Source organism: Orycteropus afer, unplaced genomic scaffold (assembly GCF_000298275.1).
Source record: "Orycteropus afer afer isolate SDZICR_OR568_19922 unplaced genomic scaffold, OryAfe1.0 scaffold00370, whole genome shotgun sequence".
NCBI classification, from domain to species: Eukaryota; Metazoa; Chordata; class Mammalia; order Tubulidentata; family Orycteropodidae; genus Orycteropus; species Orycteropus afer.
The window spans coordinates 2824714-2849260 of record NW_006921957.1 but is presented as its reverse complement, the minus strand read 5'-3'; the positions used below and the strand labels follow the sequence as shown (position 1 = coordinate 2849260).

The 24547-nt window shown below is 50.1% G+C and overlaps 1 protein-coding gene and 1 non-coding gene across 2 annotated transcripts; both read left to right on the top strand.

The window, feature by feature from the left end:
• Positions 1-5347: 5347 nt before the first annotated feature.
• Positions 5348-15108, top strand: PTCH2 (patched 2). The gene is made up of 21 exons (XM_007953109.1): positions 5348-5452; positions 6337-6548; positions 6651-6720; positions 6885-6976; positions 7561-7756; positions 8592-8713; positions 8859-9006; positions 9086-9217; positions 9305-9460; positions 9545-9637; positions 9977-10102; positions 10194-10312; positions 10428-10776; positions 10923-11235; positions 11325-11467; positions 11572-11752; positions 11871-12151; positions 12261-12398; positions 14128-14270; positions 14353-14452; positions 14845-15108. Exons 1-21 carry the CDS (start codon positions 5348-5350, stop codon positions 15106-15108), a joined length of 3483 nt encoding a protein of 1160 aa, XP_007951300.1.
• A 5195-nt stretch (positions 15109-20303) lies between these two features.
• On the top strand, positions 20304-20419 carry LOC122151270. Its single transcript, XR_006164064.1, has one exon. It is a non-coding gene; the product is annotated as a U5 spliceosomal RNA (small nuclear RNA).
• The last annotated feature ends 4128 nt before the right edge of the window (positions 20420-24547 follow it).

Sequence of the window (24547 nt, the reverse complement as noted above, 5' to 3'; positions counted from 1 at the left end):
CTAAAAACTAAAACAAGACCCATCTTTTAGTAGCTTATACTTTAGCAAGGAAAATTAAATAGGTACTGGAATAACTACAAAGCAGGATGTGATTATGTTGTACAAAAGAAGGTAAGAACATCACTTCTTACCAGGAGAATCAGAAAAGTTAGGCCTGGAAGGTGAGGAAACTGAGTAAATCATCTGCCCAGTCATCCAGGAAGAGGTCCCATGTACCCAGGACTATTTAGTAGAAAAAGCAGTACAGGACCTGAGCTTGGAGGCAACAGCTAGGGTCAGACGGGACCAAAGCCTTACTTCCTAATGGAAGCATTTCCAAAACCAAAAAACTAAACTCACTGCCATTGGATCAATTCCGACTCACAGAGACCCCTTTTGGGTTTCTGAGGCAGTAAATCTTTACAGAAGTAGATTGCCCAATCTTCCTCCCACAGAGTGGCTGGTGGGTTTGAACTGCCAACCTTGTGGTTAGCAGTCAAATGCCTTAGGCACTATGCCACCAGAGCTCCTTAATGGAAGCATTAGATAAAAATAATTACTATTACTTTAAGCATGACTCTTTCTTGGGGCCTGGCTTCATATGGCAACCCTTTAATAAAGTTGAACTCCCCTCTCCTTCCCTGGGAAATTTGCATTGTGGACTTCCCCAGACCTCCCCCAGTTCTGGCCCACACCCAAAGGCAGGGCCCAGGTTGAAGGCTCACACCCTTGAGTTATTTCAAATGCTGGCAAGTCCTAGGATCCCAAGCAGATGTTTCTTGGAGCCTGCCTGCCTGTTGGGCTCCCACACCCCATCCCCACCCTACCCCCAGCCTCTGCAGACTCACATACATACATTCTCTAGGCCAGCCTTGGGGTCCACAGCAGATGTTTCTCTGTGCCTGTCTGCCTGCCCCAGCCCCAGGACACACATGTGTATACACGCACACAGACATACCCCCACCCACACCACTGCTGCCTGGGTGGTCCCAAATGACTCTTGGATTTCCTACCACAATAGAGGTGGCCTCCCTCCCCTTCTTCCTTCCCCATTCTCCAGATCTTCCACATCTAAACTGTGTTTCCTCATCCTCTCTCCTACACTCCAGCACAGGACAGGCTGGACTTAGGAGATTTTTGCTATTGTTTTAGGGGAGGTTTGTAGCCAATTCCTAGATCTTTCTTTATTTCAGAATATATCTCTGCCTATTTTGGCTAGGGCTGGGAGTAGGGTAAAAGCAATGATCTTGACTTAATATCTTCTCTGTAGCTAGACTTCTCCTCCACACCCCATCCCTGAGGAGCTAATTAAGGTGAGAACTGAAGGATTTTCGGCATTCTTTTTCTGTTTTGTTAATACAGAAGAGAATGAAAGAAACAGGACTTTGGCTATCAGAGTTCTAGACCAGAATTCAGGGTCTCTTCTGCTTTGTACTGGTGGACTTGGGATATGACTTGTGGCCTTTCCTGATTCACTTTAAAGCTAAAGGGCTTAAAGGTAGACTGTTCTCTAAAATGAAAATTAGACATATAGCCCAACTAGTACGTAAAGGAACAATGATAGAGGCTGTTTGAAATTGGGACTGTCTCTGAAGATATGGAACAGATAACCATTGTATTTAGAAGGCAGAGGATGGGCGGATGCTTATCAACTGGTAGAACCATCCATTCAGACACCTGGGATTCAGCCTCAATTCTTCCCACTGGTCTAATTGGTTACTAAACTTTAGATTTTTTTCCTTTCTAAGGTCTCTCATGGAGTCCCTGTGTGGTGCAAACTGTTTAAAGGCTTGGCAGCTAACCAAAAGGTTGGAGGTTCTAGTCCATCAGAAGGGCCTCAGAAGACAGCTAGTAATCTGTATCTGAAAACTCAGTCATTGAAAACTATGGAGCACCGTTCTATGGCGTGAAGTCACCATAAGTTGGAATCAACTCCTGACAGGCCAGCTGGTTAAGCTCTCTTAGTGTAGAACAATCCTCTTCACCCTCAAGACACTGCTAGATAAGGCCTTTTTCTATCTCTGAAAATACATTCCTGATTGTGTTGTTTAGAATGCTTTTAGCCACATGAAAAAGAAAGGAAGAAAACTGATTTACTACCCCCTATAACAAGTGGAGAGGAGCCCTGGTAACATAGTGCCTAAGACATTTGACTGCTAACCAGAAGGCTGTCAGTTCAAACGCACCAGCCACTCCTCGGAAAGAAAGTTGGGCAATCTACTTCCATAGAGATACTGCCTCAGAAACCCAAGGAGGGGTCGCTATGAGTCGGGTCCAACTTGACGGCACATAACAACAACAACATAACAAGTGGAGGAGCTCTGGTGGTGTAGTGGATAAGGCATTTGGCTGCTAACCAGAAGGTCAGCAGCTCAAATCCACCAGCTGCTCCATAGAAGGAAAATGGGGTGATCTACTTCCCTAAAGATTTATAGCCTTGGAAACCCAGTGGGGACCACTGAGTCACAATCAACTTGATGGCAGTGAGTTTGGTTTTTTTAGTTTGTAACAAGTGGATAGGAGTTCTGGTGGTTCAGTGGTTAAGGCATTCAGCTGCTAACCAAAAGGTTGGCAATTTGAACTGACCAGCCACTGCACAGGAGAAAGATGAGGCAATCTGCTTCTGTAAAGATGTATAGCCTTAGGAACCCTATGGGGCAGTTCTACCCTATCCTATAGGGTCACTATGAGTTGGAATCAACTCAATGGCAATGGGTTTGGGTTTTCGTATAGCAAGTGCATAATAAGAAATCCAGCAATAGACAGTCGGGCAGTTCCAGGATGGTTAATTCAGCAACCCAAAGATATCAGCAAGAACCCAGGTTATTTCTATCTAAGTTATCTTCAGTGTGTTAGGCTTTGGTCCTCAGGCTTCATTTTGTCCCAAAATGGCTGCTGCAGTGGTAGAAAAGGGGCACCATTCTTGTCTTCATCCCTCTGTGAAAGTGAGGAAGAATTTACCAGAAAAGCCCCAGCAAAAATCCCATTTGATCTTTGGCAAAAACTATGTAGCATCCTTTGCTTAAACCCTTCACTTGACTAAGGCACTGGAAGACCATGATTAGCTTCTTAGACTAATCAAGTTTTACCCCTTGAGGTTGTGGGGAGAGCGTGGGCAGCTGCCTTGAGTCACAAAACCATTTAAAAGATGACCAACAAAATTGGGATCTGTTAGGAGGAAGAGAAGTGAACCCTGTTTCATAGGCTTCACCTTCCCATCTGCCTGCACACCGCCCCCTAGTGGTCTGTCTAAATTTGGCACTGCCCATCTACTTTTTTACTGGACTGTGGAGGCTCTAGAATCAAGTGCAAGTTCCTAATAACACAGTCTAAAGAGAAACAGGCCAGAAGCCATCAACTCAATTCTGATTCGTAACAACCCCATGTGTGTCAGAGTAGAACCATGCTCCATAGGGTTTTCAGTGGTTCTCTTCCAAAGTCACCAGGCTTTTCTACAGGTGCCTCTGAGTAGACTTCCACCTCCAAACGTTTGCACCCCCCAGGGACTCCTGCACACATTCTAGGCTCTGTATAAACCATCTCTCACTTGCTTCTCTGGCATTGTCTCTGGCTCCTCCCTGCCTCACTCTCAGCAGTCCAACAGTGAGGCACCTTTGACAGTTCCCTGCACTGCACACGCTTGGTCCAGAACACCTTTTCCTGACTCCTTCCCCTGGCCAACTCCTAGTCCTCATTCACAACTCCACTTGGTGCCAGAATACATTGTGATGGCAAAATCAGGTCCAGTTACTCCTCTGCTCAAAACCTCTCCTGGCTCTCATTTCACTCAGAGAAAGCCTGAGTCCCTACTGTAGCTGACAGGCCCTTACATGTGAAATGTGGACCAGAGACAATGATATTTCTGAGGTTCTTGATACATAGTGCAATATCGCTTTTCCCCTAGAATTGTACCAAATTACACTCCCGTTGTGGATCAGTGTGAACTCAAGTGAGCCAGCAATGGGTGCTATCATTTTTTTTTTAATCTTTACTAATTTCATCGACTCAATGGCACATAACAACAACAACTAATTTCATACACAATGATATATTGTTTTAATTGGCATTTATTGGGAGCTCTGGTGGCGTAGTGCCTAAGGCATTTGACTGATAACCAGAAGGCTGGCAATTCAAATCCACCAGCCACTCCTCGGAAGGAAGGTTGGGCATTCTACTTCTGTAGTGATACTGCCTCAACCGCCTCGGAAACCCAAGGAGGGGTTGCTATGAGTCAGATCCAACCGGAGGGCAGTGAGTTTGGTTTTCTTTTTTTTCTAATGTTGTTGTTGTTATTATGTGCCGTCGAGTTGGCCCCAACTCATAGCAACCCCTCCTTGGGTTTCCAAGGCAGTATCACTACGGAAGTAGATTGCCCCATCTTCCTTCTGCCAGCCTTCTAGTTAGAAGTAAAATGCCTTAGGCACTGTGCCACCAGAGTGCCCTAGGATTATCTATAAGGTTGAATAGCTTTCTGTACTGTTTAGCCAGTTATATCTTCCCTTTTGTAAAGGCACAAAAGTGTTTAACAAATGTGTTGTTTTTAGTGTCCCCTTCCCCTGATCCCCCACTTCCTCCCCACTCACCTACTGTCTTTTTTCCTCCAATCCTTTCTCATTCTTCCATCATGTCGTTTCTCTCCCACAAACTATTGAATAATAACTCCCTACCTGTACCTGCTGTGTGTCAGGTAACATCCTAAGGTCTTTGCCTGCATTGATTCTAATTCTACAATAAGCCACCAAGGTAAGCATTGTCCCCATTTCACAGATGAGGAAACCAAGGTTTGGAGAAATTTAAGTAAGTTGCCAAAAGCACAGTGTCAGAGCCAGGGCTCAAAGCCAGGTCTGTGTGTACAGAGCCTGTGTCCATTCCTGCCTAAATAGTGTATCCCAGCTCATCTGTCATTGTCCTTGTCAGCTGAGGTTTATCTCTTTCTGTTCTCCATTTTTTCTGTGAGGATTCTTTATTCTCTCTGAATTAGTATTTTAAATTCTAAGTATTATCTGGGTTCCTTCCTTCTCCCATGCCTTCTCCCCCTCAGGAAACCTACTTACTGTGGGGAGTTTATCTCTGCCTTCCCCTCCTTTCCCTCCATGTGGCAGCCTCTGGCCTAGGACTGAGAAACACTGCTGTAAGGCCTGGAGAAGGGGCATGTGGACAGGGAAGGAAGAAAAAGAGTAGGTGAGATTTGACAGTAGGGGGGGTGGGCTGGCTGTGTGAGGCAGTTTTCATGAGGGGAGGGCCAAGAATGTGACTTGGATTGGAGAAGGGAGTGGAACTGTGGTAAATCTGTGTTGGAGGGTTACCAAGGGTTTGAGGCTCTCATAAGTGAGATTATGTTGGTTTAAGAAAAAGACTGGGGAGCACGATGATCCAGGATGGAGCTGGAGTCTTGGAGAAGCAGTGTCTGTGGGCCGCAGAGGGTGGCAGTGACCAACAGGAAGAGGCCCTCAGAGAGATGGGAGTAGACTGGGTCTGAGAGTAGATCACAAATGCTGCAGGGTGGGTTTGCCTCTGGCCCTCACCTTCCTCCAAACCCTAGTCAAGTCTTAACCCTTCACAGTGTCCAGAGACTAAGGCAGGCCTAGCATTGGGGCTTCCCGCCATCTGGGCAGTGAGGCTGATGACAGGAATTTATCTGGAACCCTTCTTCCCCTTGGCCCACTTTGACTTCACCTCTGCCAGGATAGATGAGCTGATTCTCTGTATTGCTTGACTGAGAGGAGTAGTGTATTGATAGCACCACAACTGACAGGCTGTCTGACTCTCCCCCTTGCCAGTGCCACACAGAGCACTTATGGCAGGCACTCTCATCCCTACCCTCTTCCCAGACCAGTTGGCAGAATAATTGTGTGGATGTAAATCAGCGGTTGGAGCAACCCAAACTAACAACTAGCCTGAGCCCTAGATGTATTCTCTTAGGAAACCCTCTTGATGGCAGCCTCCATGTTGACCCATTTTCCCCCTTCTTGTCCTCCCCACCAGACTAGAGAAGGATTAAGTGAGGGCTCCCTTAACACTCCTATAACCCCAGACCTAGCCCAGCTTATGCTGATCTCTCATTTTTAACCTATGTGCCCCAAACCCAACCAACCTGTTCATCCATGAACACTAGGCCCACACAAGACAGCCATAGAGCCACACGGCTGACGCCTCTCCTCTTCTTCTCCAGCAGAGCTCCAGATTCCAAACAGAGGGGTTGGGGCCTGGGGAGTCCATCCTGGGCCACAACAGAGGTACCAGGGAGAAGGCAGGGGCTCCTCTTAGCAGCTTGTCCCATTTGTCCTGAGAGGCCTCGATGGGTGGGCATTCCACCACCATCCAGAGCTCTGATCCATCGAGGCACCTTCCCCACAGCCTTCTCCCCTGTTTCTGGCAGTGGGCAGCCGGGTGAGCCAGGAGCTGCACTACACCAAGGAGAAGCTGGGGGAGGAGGCCGCGTACACCTCCCAGATGCTGATACAGACTGCGCGCCAGGACGGAGGGAATGTCCTCACACCAGAGGCGCTTGGCCTCCACCTCCAGGCAGCCCTCACTGCCAGCAAAGTGCAAGTCTCGCTCTATGGAAAGTGAGTGGCTGAGCCCCTGCAGCTGGGGATGAGTGGTGCTCTGGCAGGGCTGCAGTGGGAATCTCCCTTTTCTGCTGACCCCTGTCACCCTGGCTATTCCAGGTCCTGGGACTTGAACAAAATCTGCTACAAGTCAGGAGTTCCCCTCATTGAAAATGGAATGATTGAGAGGGTGAGTGTTCTGAGCTGTCCCCTGAGATAGGGTGGAAGTGGAACCTCCTTTCTGAGAGGCCCCAGGAGGCTGAGGGGTGGGGGTGTTACAGTGGGTGTCCTACAAAGATTGGGAGGGAAGGAGCCCAGAGGTAGGACTGATGTGACTTGGGGTGTCCCTGGCAGATGATCGAGAAGCTGTTTCCATGCGTGATCCTCACCCCCCTCGACTGCTTCTGGGAGGGAGCCAAGCTCCAAGGGGGCTCTGCCTACCTGCCGTGAGTCCACCACAGCCACTCCTGGGGCCCAGCTTCAGCCCCTGGGGTGGGGGGGGATTTCCCTGGCAGAAAGGAGGGTAGGAGTAAAGATGATGATCCAAACCATCCAAAATCCTAACTCCCGCCCAGACCACGATCAGAGCATTGGCCTGTCCAAGGCTCCGTCTACATCCCTCTTCTCCACACTCCCAGGATTTAGATAAAACACGAGTATCCACATAAGGTCTGAGAGATTCTGTGGGGAAGATTAGCTAGGCGTCATCTAAGCTATTGCCCAGGCCAGAAAGAACACCTGTTACAGGTTATGTACTAGAACCAAGGGTAGATGGCTTGGGAAGAGACTTGGACTTTTCTGAGCCCTTTCTGTGTGTTAACTGCTGTCTGTCCTGGCATCTGTCTCAGCCCCTATGTCCATCCACAACTCACCGCAACAACCTAGTGGGCTGATGTAGCCTGGGAGGTCTAGGGAGCTGAGGCAAATGAACAGACAGGAAGAAGTGGGATATGACCTGGATCCTCACAGCAGCAGTACACAGGGTGGAAATTGAGCCCTGATCCTCACCCACCCTGGGCTCTCCCCACAGGGGCCGCCCCGATATCCAGTGGACCAACCTGGATCCAGAGCAACTGCTGGAGGAGCTAGGCCCCTTTGCCTCCCTCGAGAGCTTCCGGGAGCTGCTAGACAAAGCACAGGTGGGCCAGGCCTATGTAGGGCGGCCCTGCCTGCACCCTGATGACCTCCACTGCCCACCTAGTGCCCCCAACCATCACAGCAGGCAGGTGGGTTTCAGCCCAGGTCAGCCAGGGAGGGGCTGTTTCCTTTACCCTCATTATATGTTCTCCGTTTTAGAGGAGAGCAGCTTGTTATTTATTCTCTGCCCCCCTTTCCTAGACATTGTTACACTACCCCAGGTGCCAGACACTTAGAAAATTCCATCTCAACTCGGTTCCCCTAAGGAACCCTCAAGTGAGTTCCAGACAAGGCTGGACTTTATCACTATAAACTTGGACAGGAAAACGGCAAACAAATTAGCTAAGCACTAATGTCATACCTAATTTCCCAAGGTTGGACAATCTACGTCCGTAGTGATACCGCCTCGGAAACCCGAGAAAGGGTTGCTGTGAGTCGGGTCCGACAGTATATAACAATACATAGCCCTTGAATGTGATACTAAAAATCAGATACACTGCCATCGAGTTCAGATCTGACTCATAGTGACCCCTTCCTTGGGTTTCCAAGGCAGTATCACTACTGAAGTAGATTGCCCAACCTTCCTTCTGAGGAGTGGCTGGTGGGTTTGAACCGCCAGCCTTCATGGTTAGCAGTCAAACGCCTTAGGCACTACGCTACCAGAGCTCCCACCAGAGCTCCTACGTGATACTTTTCCCAAAACCCACCACAGTGAGGCCAGCTCCTGTCTGCAGCCTGTTTCTAATTTCCAGGCTCATGCTCCCTCTTGTGGTCACCTGTCTACAAGACACTAACTGGTAACTCACAGAGTAGGCTTCAGAGTTCTGTGGCAGGCCTGGTTTCTGGAGATGTAAGCCCAGGGACCCCCTGTTGTCCACAGCCAGGGCCTTGAGTAATTGATCCCCCTCTCCTACCTCCCTCTAGGCTCCAAATGTGGCTCAGGAGCTGCGCGGGGGTTGTCACGGCTTCTCCCACAAGTTCATGCGCTGGCAGGAGGAATTGCTGCTGGGAGGCATGGCCAGAGACCCCCAAGGGCAGCTTCTGAGGTAAGGCCCCCCCTTAGGAGTTGGTAAGGGGACTGAGGCATGGGAATCCATATTCAGACCAGGCAGTTCTGGCAGAAGCCCCCGTACCACCCCACCCCCGTGAGAGGGTCAGCTCTGAGCCCTAGTTCCCCTGCACCCCCACTAGGGCAGAGGCCCTGCAGAGCACCTTCCTGCTCATGAGTCCCCGCCAGCTGTATGAGCACTTCCGGGGTGACTACCAGACACATGACATTGGCTGGAGTGAGGAGCAGGCTGGCACGGTGCTGCAGGCCTGGCAGCGGCGCTTTGTGCAGGTCAGTGTGGACACTGCCCAGGGGGCAGCCCTGAGACCACTTCTCTGCCTGCCTGCTGAGGCCCACCCAATCTCTCCAGCTGGCCCAGGAGGCCCTGCCTGAGAACGCCACCCAGCAGATCCACGCCTTCTCCTCCACCACCCTGGATGACATCCTGCACGCCTTTTCCGAAGTCAGTGCTGCCCGTGTGGTAGGAGGCTATCTACTCATGGTGAGTCCTGCTCCTGGCACCTTGGCCCCACTGCCACCAGAGCCCACACTGGGAGCCCCTATCTGAGACATGCCTTCTCTCCCACAGCTGGCCTATGCCTGTGTGACAATGCTACGGTGGGACTGTGCCCAGTCCCAGGGTGCTGTGGGCCTGGCCGGGGTGCTGCTGGTGGCCCTGGCCGTGGCATCAGGCCTGGGGCTCTGTGCACTGCTCGGCCTCGCCTTCAATGCTGCCACCACCCAGGTAAACCAGGGCACTGGGCAGACTTGGGTGCCAACAGCCCAGGCTGCCAAGTTCCTCCAGCTGCCTGTCCCCCCACCCCTGCAGGTGCTCCCCTTCTTGGCACTGGGCATCGGTGTGGATGACATATTCCTGCTGGCACATGCCTTCACAGAGGCTCCACCTGGCACCCCTCTCCAGGTGAGTCCTCATCCTCCAGCCTGCATTAATCTGAGCCAATTCAGCAGAGTGGTTAAGAGCCTCATGGTTCAAGTGACCTTGGGCTGGTGATTAACCTCTCCGTGCCTCAGTGTCCTCATCTGTACAAGGAGACACTAACAGTGTTTGTGCTGGGAGGGTGGTTCTGTACATTCAGTGAGATAATCCAAGTAGGTGCGTAGAACAGTGCTGACACGTAGTTGGTACCGAGTCAGAGTTAGCTGCTGGGTTAGTATTGTCTCATCTCTACCACCCAAGTTGCTGAGCTCCCACGGCCCCCCCTTCCCTGAAACTGGAGGACATGTCCCCCTCATCCTGCAGGAGCGCACGGGTGAGTGTCTGCAGCGCACGGGCACCAGCGTTGCACTCACATCCATCAACAACATGGTCGCCTTCTTCATGGCCGCGTTAGTGCCCATCCCTGCCCTTCGGGCCTTCTCCCTGCAGGTGAGGCCGCACAAGTGGGCCCGGACTCGGGGTGGGCCCTGGTGCTGGGGCGGGCTTCACACAGCCTTTGTGCCCCTCCTTCTACCCCCAGGCAGCCGTAGTGGTCGGCTGTAACTTTGCAGCCGTGATGCTTGTCTTCCCAGCCATCCTCAGCCTGGACCTGCACCGGCGCCACTGCCAGCGCCTCGATGTGCTCTGCTGCTTCCCTAGGTACCATCCCTGCAGCTCCCGCCCAGCCAGGCCTTCCTCCCCTGACCCCCTCAGCCTGTCCCCAACCAGCTTTTCAAGACATGAGCGTGTCTCCCACTCTCTGTGCCCCTTCCAGCCCCTGCTCTGCTCGAGTGATTCAGATTCTGCCCCAGGAGCTAGGGGACAGGACAGTCCCAGTGGGCATTGCCCACCTGACTGCCACAGTTCAAGCCTTTACCCACTGTGACGCCAGCAGTCAGCATGTGGTCACCATCCTGCCGCCTCAAGCCCACCTGGCACCCCCACCTTCTGACCCATTGGACTCTGAGCTCTTCAGCCCAGGAGGGTCCACACGGGACCTTCTCAGCCAGGAGGAGGGGACAAGGCAGAAGACAGCCTGCAGGTCCCTGCCCTGTGCCCGCTGGAATCTTGCCCATTTCGCCCGCTATCAGTTTGCACCCTTGCTGCTCCAGTCACACACCAAGGTAAGACTCCAGGCCCAGGGCAGACGAGATGGGGCTGGGCAGAGGCCTCAGTGTCTCTGGGCCCCAGAGAGGGCAGAGGGCCTAGCCCACCACCTGAGGGCTGCAGGGCCTCCCTGGGCCTCCAGCTTAGCTGCTATTTTCCACAGGCCCTGGTGCTGGTGCTCTTTGGGGCTCTTCTGGGCCTGAGCCTCTACGGAGCGACCTTGGTACAGGATGGCCTGGCCCTGACCGATGTGGTGCCTCGGGGCACCAAGGAGCATGCCTTCCTGAGCGCCCAGCTCAGGTACTTCTCCCTGTATGAGGTCACCCTGGTGACCCAGGGTGGCTTTGACTACGCCCACTCCCAACGTGCCCTGTTTGATCTGTACCAGCACTTCAGTTCCCTCAAGGCCGTGCTACCCCCACCAGCCACCCAGGCACCCCGCACCTGGCTGCACTATTACCGCGACTGGTTACAGGGTGAGAGGCAAGGGGACTGCAGGGAGGGGTGCTGCAGGGAGAAGTCCCTGGGGCCACAGGCTGACATCCCCTCACCTGCTCTCCCCCAGGAATTCAGGCTGCATTTGACCAGGACTGGGCTTCTGGGCGCATAACCCGCCACTCCTACCGCAATGGCTCAGAAGATGGGGCCCTGGCCTACAAGCTGCTCATCCAGACCGGGGATGCCCAAGAGCCCCTGGATTTCAGCCAGGTTGGGAGAGGGCTGGCAGGGTCAGGGAGCACAGCGAGGTGCTAGGCCTCACGGGCCAAGCTGCTGGGGCCTACACCTGCCTTCAGTCCTTCCTGCCTCTGCAGCTGACCTCAAGGAAGCTGGTGGACAAGGAGGGCCTGATTCCCCCAGAGCTCTTCTACGTGGGGCTGACTGTGTGGGTGAGCAGTGACCCCCTGGGTCTGGCAGCCTCACAGGCCAACTTCTACCCACCGCCCCCTGAATGGCTGCACGATAAGCATGACACCACTGGGGAGAACTTCCGCAGTAAGTCCTGGGGGCGCCCAGTGCAAGCCTCAGCCTCAGCCCTCACGGGCCTCTGCCCAGCTCGGCCACTTGTGCCCTTGGCCCACTCATGGCTCCCTGCTTTCCCTCCCCTCCGCAGTCCCAGCGGCCCAGCCCCTGGAGTTTGCCCAGTTCCCCTTTCTGCTGCACGGTCTCCAGAAGACAGCAGACTTTGTGGAGGCCATCGAGGGGGCCCGGGCCGCGTGTGAGGAAGCGGGCCGGGCCGGGGTGCGGGCCTACCCCAGCGGCTCCCCCTTCCTCTTCTGGGAGCAGTATCTGGGCCTGCGACGCTGCTTCCTGCTGGCCGTCTGCATCCTGCTGGTGTGCACTTTCCTTGTCTGTGCCCTGCTGCTGCTCAATCCCTGGACGGCTGGCCTCATAGTGAGTACTTGCAGGACGGGTCAGAGACCCACTGCCCTCCCTGCAGTGCCCCTCCCGTCCTCGGCCCTCTCTCCTCCCAGGAGCCCTGGCTGAGCCCTGCCTTCCCCAGGTGCTGGTCCTGGCGATGATGACGGTGGAGCTCTTTGGCATTATGGGTTACCTGGGCATCAAGCTGAGTGCCATCCCTGTGGTGATCCTCGTGGCCTCCGTAGGCATTGGCGTTGAGTTCACAGTGCATGTGGCCCTGGTGAGCAAAGGCCCCCCGGGGAAGGGGAGGTCAGTTCTTTCAGTTTTCAACAGATATTTATCAAGCACCTGCTGTGTGTGAGAGATTCATAAAGATGGTAACAGCAGCACCATCTTTATTTTCAAGGAGTTTATATTCTAGGGAATAGAGACAGACAACAAACAAGTAAATAAGAAGCCATTTTGGTATGAGGAGGGGTCAGAGGCCTGACTGGCATGAGCTAGGGATGGGGGGTGGGAACGTGGGAACCAACAGTCCTTTTTTTCTTTTTTGACTGTGATTTAGGTGAAAGTTTACAGAGCAAAGTGGTTTTCCATTCAACAATTCATACACATTTAGTTCTGTGACATTGATTACAATCCCCACAGTGTACCAGCTCTCTCCCCATTTCCTCCCTGTGTCCACCGTTCCCGTTCATGCTTCTTGCCAATCCCTTCCTGCCTGAGCTTTATCCCTGGGCAGATGCTGCCCTTCAGATCTTGTCTGGAAGAACCAGTAATTATTTTGAGTGGTTTTGCTATGAAGGGGATCAGAGAAAGGGGCAGCAGCTGGATGGCAATGTGGGCATAAAGGAGAGATTGTACAGAGATGGGACACTGGAGCGGAAGAAGACACGACCCCCGCTCTCCTGAGGCTTCGTGCTTTCTGGCAGAGACAGGAGTGGGAAGTGGGAGTGGGCACCACAGTCCAGCCAGAAGCCCCGACACACCCGGCCACATCCCCCAAACAGCTCCCGTGAGGAGTAAAAACACAACATGGAGAAAAGTACAGAGAGCCAGAAAGCCTCTCAAATGCCACCCTGAACAGGAACTCTTATCACTTTGGTGATCATCCCTGTAGACCAGGGCTTGGCAGACTTTTTCCGAAAAGGGCCTCAGCCACTCAGAGGAGGATCTATGCAGGACATCCTGGATAAAATGGAAAAACATTGTGGAAAAAAACTCAAAATCATAAATAATTGAATAAGTCTTTTCCAAGACCAGGTTCACCGATCCGATAGAGCCTGGTGAGACCCCTGAGACTATGGCCCCTAGTTACCCTTCAGGTTTGGAACTGAACTCACTCCTGTGGCTTCCAGCCAAACAACAGACAGGCATATGGGGTGAACATTTACATCAGGTAGATACACTCCTCAGAATGATCACTCACGGGAGAACAGAAGGGCAGTGTTTGCACAGGGAGACAGCTCGGAGGGCAGGAGTGCATGGGAGGGAAGGACACAGGGAAGAGGTAAGTACGAGGGGGAAGTGGGAAGAGAGCTGTTACATTGTGGGGAATTGCAGTCAGTGTCATGAAACAAAATGTGTATGAACTACTGTATGGAAAATGAATTTGCTCTGTAAACTTTCACCCAAATCACAAATTTTTTTAAAAAAGGGGAGGGAAGCTTGGTAAGTTGTAAGGTCTCTATCCCAGCTCTGCCTTGACTCTGCCATAGTACCACAAAAGCAACCACAGACAGCAGGTAAATGAATGGGTGTGGCTATGTTTCAGCAAAACTTTCCTTGCAAAAACAGGTGATAGACTACCATTTACCAACCTCCCTTTTAGACATCTCTCTGTGTCTAAGCTCCCATGACATATCCATACAATGTTGCCTAAATGGGCTCGTGTCTGCTTCCTGGACAGTTCCCACAAGCTCAGTCCACATGGGCCTTATGAACTGGCCAGGGACGTGCAGGACCCCAGGGTGGCAGCAGAACAGCCCCAGACCACTTTGTTCCTCCAGGGCTTCCTGACCGCCCAGGGGAGCCAGAACCTGCGGGCTGCCCGGGCCCTGGAGCACACATTTGCTCCTGTGACTGACGGGGCCGTCTCCACGTTGCTGGGTCTGCTTATGCTTGCCGGTTCCAACTTTGACTTCATTGTGAGGTAGGAGAGGCGCAGGGCAAGGAGGCAGGGCCTACAAGTCCTGGTGCAGGGCCCACGAGGCTGACCGCCCTCCTCCACCCAGGTACTTCTTCGTGGTGCTGACGGTGCTCACGCTCCTGGGCCTCCTCCATGGGCTGGTGCTGCTGCCTGTGCTGTTGTCCATCCTGGGCCCCCCACCAGAGGTGACCACACCTGCCTTCTGTTCCCAGCCCAGGGCCTGGGGTGGTGACAGGCAAGGGAAGGGACAGAGCCAGGAGAGAATGCTCTCAATGCCCAACAGACAGGGCTGAACTCACAAGGACCCTTCCCACCTGAAGATGATGGCCTCCTCGTGTTCCCGGACACCCTGCTCTGCACCTCAGACCTCCTGGTTTCTGTATGGGGCATGCATCAGCTCTTTAGGGCCCAGAACAAGAAGTAGAGTTTGCCCTAGACGTCATCACAGTGTCCGTTGTCAGCTCTAATGTCCTGCTGGAGCCCAACAAAGGCTCCACTTTCCCAACAATGGGGAGGGGGAAGGGGGGTTGTGGCCCCAGGAGTCACTGGGCTCACTGGGGCTGGTGTCTCCCTCCAGGTGGTACAGATGTACAAGGAGAGCTCCGAGGTCCTGAGCCCTGCAGCTCCACAAGGAGGGCTCAGGTGGGGAACACCCCCCACCCTGCCACAGAGCTTTGCCAGAGTGACTACCTCCATGACTGTGGCCCTGCACCCACCCCCGCTGCCTGGTGCCTACATCCACCCAGCCTCTGAGGAGCCTGCTTGGTCCCCTGCTGCCACCCCAACTGTCCATGCCCCCAGCAACCTCAGTTCCAGGGGACCATGTGCAGCTACTGAGTGAAAGCGTAGCGGAAGCCTGGAACCCTGCTTGGGCCACATGAAGTCCCTGGGAAGCAATAGCTGGGGTATCGAATTCAGGATGGATCCGAGGGGTCCTGCTGCTGCTACTGTCTGCATCCCCTCCCCTGACTCAGCCATCACATTCTCCTTGGTACCCATGTAAAACAGACTACCCCCCCCCAAGGCTGTGAGCAGGCCCTGTTTGTGTGTCTGTCTCTGTCTCTGCCTGTATGTGAGCGTATGTGAGCGTGTGTGTGAGAAATGCCTGGGCCTGTGCTGGGGGCTTGTGAAAGCCAGCACCTGAGGCTGCAGTGCAGCCCTATCTGCCCCTTCCCTCCACTGCTACCCTCCCAGCAGTCCAAGCCTGAGGGCCCCTCTAGCAACCCTGTGCCCGTTTTGGCCCCCAATGCTTAGTGGCCTCCCATGGCTCACTCTTTCCCTGTCCACCTTCTGTCACATAAATTATTTATATGAAGAGGTTTATTTTTGTAGTTTGTATAGATGTTAGCTATGCTGAAAGTTTTATTTTGAAAGAGTAAAATTTATTCTATATGAACTCATCTCAAACGAGTCCAGTGCTTTTCTTCCTGGCAGAGCTGGGAGTCTGCAGTTGAGGCTTAGATAAGGTAGCTGATGGGGCATAAGGGCCTAAGGTCCTGGGAGTTCTCAGATCCAAGTCCTGAATTTTAGTCACATATCTTTGGTCCATCTATTCACCTGCAAGTGGAGATGGGGTTCAACAAACAGATTGGTCCTACACTCGGTAACAGGATCTGGGTCAGTGCCTAGTATACAAAAACGACACAAACCCCTACTGTGTGACTCACAGCCATCATGATCCAGCCCTACTACCCACTTCTGCAGACTCATCTCCCACCTTCCCGGTTCAGTGGCACGGGGGAGAAAGGCCAACTGCAATGGTGAGAGGCAAAAGTAGACAGCTGGGGACAGGAAGACCTGGGGAGGTCATTTAGGAAGTCTGTAGATGGAAGGAAAGGGCCAGAGCCTCTGCAAGTCAGCAGGTGGCCCGGGCCCCAGAGGCAACTCATGATGACCCCACCTGTGTCAAGAGTCGAACTGTGCTCCACAGGGTTTCAGCGGCTGGTTTTTCAGATGTGGTTCACCAGGCCTTTCTTCCCAGAGCCTTCTGGGTGGACTCAGATCAAACCTCCAGCTTTCAATTAGCAGCCAAGCATGTTAACTATTTGCAACACCCAATCAAAACTAAATCTTTTGTCACTGGAGTCGATTCTGACTCCAGGGTAGAATTGCTCCATAGGGTTTTGAAGACGGAAGAAGAGTTGACTCTTTTCAGTTATGATATTGGCAAAAAATACCGGAAGTACCATAGACTGCCAGAAGGACTAACAGATCTGCCATGGAAGAAGTGAAGCCAGAATGCTCCTTGGAGGCAAGAATGCCCAGACTTTGTCTTACTTTGGTCATGTTGTCAGAGGGAACATTCCCTGGAGAAGGCTATCATGCTTGGTAAATGGAGGGTCAGCAATATAAAGGGGAAGGTGCTCAATGAGATGGATTGACACAGTGGCCACAACAATAGGCTCAGGTGTAGCAGGCATTTTGAGACTGGCACAAGACAGGGCAGTGTTTCGTTCTGTTGTACATAAAGTTGCTATAAGTCAGAGCCAACTCAATGGCATGTAACAACAAAAATCTTTATGAGAGCAAATTGCCAGGCCTTTCACTGTGACACTGCCGAGTGGGTTTGAACTACCAACCTTTAGTTAACAATTGAGTGCAAATCATTCACGCCTCCCAGGAACTCCATAAATGGGGAACTGCCTACATACTGAGATTCTGTTAGCAACCAGTGAGGGCTCTGGATTCAAACTATGAAAGCTGGACAGCCCCATTGTACAAAGGCCTAGAAGAGCCTGGCCGTACCCCTGGCCTATAGAACGGAGCCTCACCCGATGGGATTTGGGGAGATCTTTTATCATCCCTCACCACCTGTCCTTTGGCTCAACTGACACATGTACACACACTGGATTCCAGCTACCCACTCACTGTGAATGCTCCCAACTCAGGGGTGCTGCCCTGTCACACCCGAACCCACCTCCAGGGGCCAGGATCTGTTGCTCAGCCAAAAGCCATAATGAACAGGATGTTCTGACCAAAAATTAAGGAAAAAAACAAAACAAGCTTAAAATTCCACTATAGCTAAACCAACATTAAAATACGTAAACAAGACAAGAGAAGCAAGTGATTGGCTTGGAACCTAGAGACAGGGGTACATGCAAACTGCCCGAGAGACAGAAACTGAATTGGGGTCCAGTAGTATTGGGTGGGAGCCCTGGTGGTACAGTAGCTAAGCATTCAGCTGCTAACTGAAAGTTTAGTGGTTTGAACCCATCAGCTGCTCTGTGGGAGGAAGATGAAACAGTCTGCTTCCGTAAAGACTTACAGCCTTGCCAACCCTATGGGGCAGTTCTATTCTGTCCTGTAGGGTTGCTATGAGCAGGAATCTACTCCATGGCAACAGTTTTTCAGTTTGGGGGCAAGGAGCCCTGGTGGCACAATGGTAAAGTGCTGGGCTGCTAACAGAAAGTTCAAACACACCAGTTGCGCTAGAGGAGAAAAGAGCTGGTGCTCTGCATGTAAAGATTACAGCTTGCGAAACCCTGTGGGGCAGTTCTACTTTGTCCTGTAGGGCCACTATGAGTGCCACTATGAGCACACAACAGTGTCTGGATTACTATGGAGAGGATTTTGGGTGGAGCAGAAAGCTCACCAGTCTGGAGTAGTGTAAAAGATGTCATAGCCCGCTGAGCCACTTAGCAGCTGAATGATGTAGGCAAGTCAGCTAACCTCACTGAGCGACAGTGTCTTCATCTGTGAGATGGAAACTCTAGAGGATGTACCGTAGGGTGCTTCTTCCCACCCCAGGATTTTAAATGAAACTATTTGTGTAAGAAATGACCTGGACATCATTCACAATAGATAAAAGGTAGAAACAGCTCAAACGTCCATCAACAGGTGAATGGATAACAAAATATGGCATATACATACAATGAAATATTATTCAGCCATAAGAATGAATGAAGTTCTGATACATGCTATGACATAGTTGATCCTTGAAAACATTATGCTGACTGAAATCCAGAAGCAAAAGGGCGAATATTTGTCTGTGAAATATCTGCAATAGGTAAATGCATAGAGACAGAAAGTAAATTAGCAGTTTCCAAGGGCTACGGGAGGGAAGAATGAGGAGTCACTGCTTAATGGGCACAGAGTTTCTATTTGGGATAAGGAAAAAATTTGGAAACACATGGTGGGGATGGTTGTACAACATTGTAAGGGTAAGTCGTGCCACTGAATTGTACACTTCGTTAAAATGGCAAGTTTTATGACATACATATTATCACAATAAGAAAAAGTGAACAGCACAACAATATTGACAATTCAAATAGGAAGTGATCATTCCCAATCCCCCCCCCCCGCTCTAACGTTTTTACTCTCTCCTGCTTCCTTCCTATGTTTAACATTACAACAACAACAACAATAACCTAGAAGAAAAAAAAAGAAAGAAAGAAAGAAATGGCATCTCAGGCCCTCTCCTCCTTCCTTTGCTCTTTCCGCACACTTGTTAGTGCCTTCCAGTTGGACCTGACTCATAGCGACCCCTCCTTGGGTCCCCAAGGCAGTATCACTACAGAAGTAGATTGCCCAACCTTCCTTCGAGGAGTGGCTGGTGGGTTTGAAGCGCCAGCCTTCTGGTTAGCAGTCAAGTGCCTTAGGCACTATGCTACCAGAGCTCCTAAGCACATTGTCTCATCTTTCTTCTGCAGAGCAGCTGGTGGGTTCAAATCACCAACCTTTTGGTTAGCAGCCAAATACCTTAACTACTACACCACCAGAGCTCCATTCCTCTACTACCAGAGCTCCCTCTGCACACAGGAGCTTTGAAAAGAAGCTCTGGTGGTGTACTGTCTAAGGCATTTGACTGCTAACCAGAAGGTTGGTGGTTCAAACCCACCAGCCACTCCAGGGAAGGCAGACTGGACAATAATATACTTCGCGAAAGATTTACCACCTGGGAAACCAAAGGGGGTCGCTATGAGTCAGAATCAAGCTTTGAAACATGGAAGAAGGTACCGATTGTGGCAGCAGCTGAAGGAAGGAGTTAGAGGATCCCTGGAGTGGTCATTAGGACAGTGACCACATCCAGTCTCAGGGGGCAACTCCCAGTGGCACCCTGAACTACTCAACTCTTTGACCTCAATACCCTTGGAATGACTCCCCGTCATTAACAGGATAAAATACAAGCCCTCTGCAGGCCTGACCGATCTGTTGTTGTTGTTGTTGTTATGGGCCGTCAAGTCAGACCCGACTCATAGAGACCCCCTTCCTTGGGTTTCCGAGGCAGTATCACTACAGAAGTAGATTGCCCCATCTTCCTGACCGGATCTAGCCCCCTGCTTATCACCCTGCGTCAGCTCTCCAGCCGACAGAGCTTCCCGCCAAACACTCATTCTAATACACCCACACTCCACTCTCTGGACAGGCTGAATTCCTATTGATCGTCTCTGTAATTTTGCACGAGCCTAGAACAGCTTCGCTCCTCCCCCCGACCTAATTCCAAATCATCCTTCAAAATAGATTGGAAGACAGGAGGGGTAGTGGTGATGTGACTTTTAAGTGATCCGACTGCCCCGGGGTATCCGACCGGGACTATTTCCTCTTGTCTCCATAAGGCTGGGGGTCTCCCTGCTGGTACGAAATGATACAACTGAACTTTAACAAATAAGAGGAATAACACTTAACAATCTCAGCCCATCAGGGGCTCTGCCCTCAGTACCCGGCACTCAGCACCTGCGGGAAGCATTCACTCCTTTGTTTTCCGGGTTCCCCTGCCGGACTGCAGACAGGAAGGCGGACTTGTGGCCCAGAGGTCCGGACGGTCCCGCCCTGAGGCTCCGCCCCCACTGAGCGCACGGACCTGCCCTGAGCCGCCTTCATTTGCATACCCAGAGTGCACCGCGACAAGACGGTTCCACGAAGCTTGAGTTCCATCCCCGTGGGCATTTTTCCACTATTGTGAGGGCATAATTCCCATTAAAGAGAGATGATATATATGAAAGACACGGAATTAGTGCGTCTAGTGGAATCATTTAACCACCATAAGTGTATTAAGAGTTATCTCCTTCTGGGAGCTTGAGGCTGCCTCGTATTAACATACTCTGGTTTCTCTTCAGATCGTATAAATCTTTCGCCTTTTACTAAAGATTTCCGTGGAGAGGAACAGTTATGAGTCTTTAACCAATTTTTTGAGGCCTCGCTTTTGCGAGGCTCACTTTAATCGTTTAAAAGTAGAACTTGTTTGTTTGCTGATTTTATCCGAGAATCTAACAAAATATTGTGTAAGTGCGCTTCTTGGTGAAAATGTTTACGTCACAGAACCTTGCGAGTGTCTATTTAGTGGCTGTTTATTATCCGTAATGACATTAACCGGTTTGCACTTGCTACCTCATGGGACTTACCCACCTTTTCTTCACCTAGCCACTTCTCTTCTAAAAGAAGTACAGGAGAAGAGTTTGTAAAATATGAAGGGCAGGAGAAGATAAAAACCACCTATACTAAGGTTCTAGACTGGCGCAGACGATCTGTGCTCGGCTAGTAATCAAAAGATTAACAGTTCGAACCCACCCAGTGAAACGGCACAGCAAATCCTACTGCGTAGCCAACGGAGTCTCTATAAATGAAGACCTCAGCAAATACAAAAATCACCCATATTCCTACTGATGTTCTGCATATGCTGCATCCGACCACATTTCGTCACCCCCATCGTTACCAAAACCAAACTCCCTGTGGTGAAGTAGATTCCAATCCACAGTGACGATAAAGGACAGACTAGTGACCATATAGGGCAGAATAGAACTGCTGCATAGGGTTTCTGAGGCTGTAAATCTTTAGAGGCCACATCTTTCTTCTGTGGAGAGACTGGAAAGTGCATTTTACCATACACCGCTACAGGGCTCTGCCACTGTTGCCACCATAGTCCAAAATCTTTTGCCTGCAATAACTTAATTGTTCTCCATGGACCACTCTTGCCCTATCTTCTCTCCCCCCTCCTCCACTGCAATCCTTTCCACAGCAGGCAAAATTCACTAAAATTGTCAATCTGATCACACACACCACTCTTGCACAAAATCCTCCAATGCCTTTCCTTATTACTTTGGTTCTCTAGTCAAATGTTATCTCATCAGAAGCCTTCACTCATCACCCTGTATGAAAAGAGTCCCACTCCCACCGCATCCCTGTCTATCCTTCTAACCGGCTTTATTTTTCTTCATAGCACAATATACTTCCTGAAATTTGTTTTTGTTAGTTGGCGTCAAATTGGCTCTGACTCATGGCGACCTTGACAGAATGAAATGTTCCTGAAATTATGTAATTTATTTCTTGTTTACTGCACTAGAATGTAAGCTCCATGAGGCTGAGACTTTACCTATTTGTTCTCTGATGTATTTCATAACCCAAAAATCAATGGCATTCAATAAATACTTGTGAAACAAATGAATACACTTAATTTATTTTCCAAACACATATACAGCATTTAATCTGTACGACTACAGTTCCAAACATTCTACAAAAATTAACTAATTTCATCTTCCTAAGAACCCTACTGTTGTTGTTAGGTGCTGATGAATCAGTTCCCAGACAGTGACCCTGTGGACAACAGAACAAAACACTGCTCAGCCCTGCTCCATCCTCACAATCATTGCTGTGTTTGAGCCCACTGTTACAGCCACTGTGTCAATACATCTTGTTGAGGGTCTTCCTCTTTTTCGCTGCCCCTCTACTTTTCAAGCGTGATTTCCTTCTCTAGGAACTGGTGCCTCCTGATAATATGTCCAAGATATGTGAGAGGAGTTCTCGCCATCCTCACTTCTAAGAAACATTCTGGCTGTACTTCTTCCAAGATAGGTATGTTTGTTGTTCTGGCAGTCCGTGGTATATTCAATATTTTTGCATCATAATTCAAATGCATTAATTCTTCTTCAGTCTTCTTTGTTCATTTTTCACATGCATATGAAGTGATTGAAAATATTATGGCTTCGGTCAGGTGCACCTTAGTTCTCCAAGTGACATCTTTGCTTTTGAACACTTTAAAGAGATCTTTCCCAGATATGCCCAATGCCCTACTAAAACCAAAAAACCAAACTCACTGCCATCGAGTCAGATCCAACTCCTGGTGACCCCTCATTGAGTTTCTGAGGCGGCATCTCTACAGAAGTAGATTGCCCAATCTTCCTCCCAAGGAGTGGCTGGTGGGTTTGAACCTTCAGCCTTCTGGTTAGCAAATGCCATAGGCACTATGCTACCAGAGCTCCTCAGTGCCCTACTAGGTGGTTCTATTATTCTTTCTATTTTTATCAATAAGGATATTGAGACGTGGAAAAGCTAAGTAACCTCACTGAAGTCACAAAGCCAGAAAGTGATGGATATGGGATTTGAACCCAGCAGCCTGGATCCCAAAGCCATACTCTTAATCATTTTTAACAAAAGGAATCATGCTCTACGCTTTTAGCACCAAGGATCATGGATATCTTTTCATATCATTGTAGGAATATACCATAGTTAATCAGTCCTCTATTGATAAACATATAGATTCTTTATAATTTCTATCACCCAAATAATGCTACTATGAAATGGTACTGCTGGGTAACATTCTCAGTCTTGAGAGATAATGCCACATAATTGTCAACGTGGAATATATTTTTGTGCAAAGTTCTTGAGACAAAAAAATCTAACTTTATTTTCTTCCAAATTATCAATTGTCCCTCCTTTTAGATTGATGGCATCTTACTTTTCAGCATCTTTAAACTCTTTATGGAATAAAACCAAAATAATAAAACCACTGATGTGCAGTCAATTTCAAGTCATGGTGACCCCATGTGTTGCAGAATAGAACTGTTCCCAGCTGAAATCTTTGCAAAGCAGATCACCAGGCCTTTCTTCTGTGGTGCTGTGGGGTGGGTTCGAACTCCAACCTCTAGGTTAGTATTCTAGTGCAAACCGAGGGACCTTTATGCAATAAAGTTTCATTTACATAAGAAAATAAAGTCATTCATTTAACATTTACAGAGCACTGATTAAGCAACAGGGTTGGGATGGGGAAGCAGAGAGGAATAAGGACACCACTCCAGTGATCTTTCTTCAGGAAGATTCAGATCCTCAGGAAAATGAGGAGCTCTGGTAGCATAGTGGCTAAGGCACTTGACTGCTAACCAGAAGGCTGGCGGTTCAAACCCACCAGCCACTCCTCAGAAAGAAGGTTGGGCAATCTACTTCTGTAGAGATACTGCCTCAGAAACCCAAGGAGGGGTCAGGGCTGACTCACTGGCACATAACAACAACAAAATGAATTAAAGAGGTAACACAAGAGTCTTCAATACTCTTGAGAAAGATGCGCCGTAAAGACTGACAGCCTTGGAAACCCTATAGGACAGTTCTATTCTATAGCGTCACTATGAGTAGGAATCCACTGGATGGCAATGGTTTGGTTTGGCTTTATTTCCTGTTTCTTGTAAAAACTAGGCTATGGAGATGATCGACCAGTCTGTAAATTAGAAACAAAAATAATAAACTAAACCTTAAAAAAGAAAAGAAAATCTTCAATACCTGTGAGAGTAAACCCAGAACTAAAGGACTAGCTGCAAAGAGGAAGAGTGCTGGGAGCGGAAGCCGGCACGAAGCGCCGAGCATGTTACTTGGGAACCATTTGTAGTTCTGAGTGCCCTGAAAGTGAAATAGAGCATACTTTGTACTGAAGGCAATGGAAGTATGGAGGACTTTAATAAGGGGACAGGACTAATGTCGTCAGACCTGGACTGCAGAAAGGTCTGGCTGCAGTGTGGGAAATGGATTGGGGGAGGGGTCGTTGCAATAAAAGCACGAAAATTAATTAGAGCCTATTGCAGAAGTCCCTGCGCAAGACAGGTTGGCTAAACCCAGGGCGGATAGAACTGGAGAGGTCTCTTAAAAGGTAGGAGCGACAGAAGACAGGTGTGGGGAAGGATAAAGAACAGAAGAAAGCCAAGTTTCCGTCTTGGGCTCTCACTGAGAGAAATATGATGGAAACAGAACGAAAGATGGAGAGCTCGATTTTGGTCTAAGTCTGAGGTGCCTGTAGGGAGATTCAGGGAGACCTCTCCAGGAGGCAGGTCTAGAATTAAAGAGGGGGCTGAGTTGAAAAGATGCCTGGGTGTCATCATAGATGGGGCGGGTGAGAGGGCCTAGGGACAGGGTGTGGCGCAAGGTGTTGAGTGTGGTGCAAATGAAACTTTTTTCTTTCCGGGGGAGGACAGAACACAAGCTCTCTCCCTCACGCCCGAACCACACCCCGCCACCACAATCACAAAGCTTTGCGTAAGACCAAGTTCGCTTCTTCCGGCGCCTGGCTCGCCAGACACGCT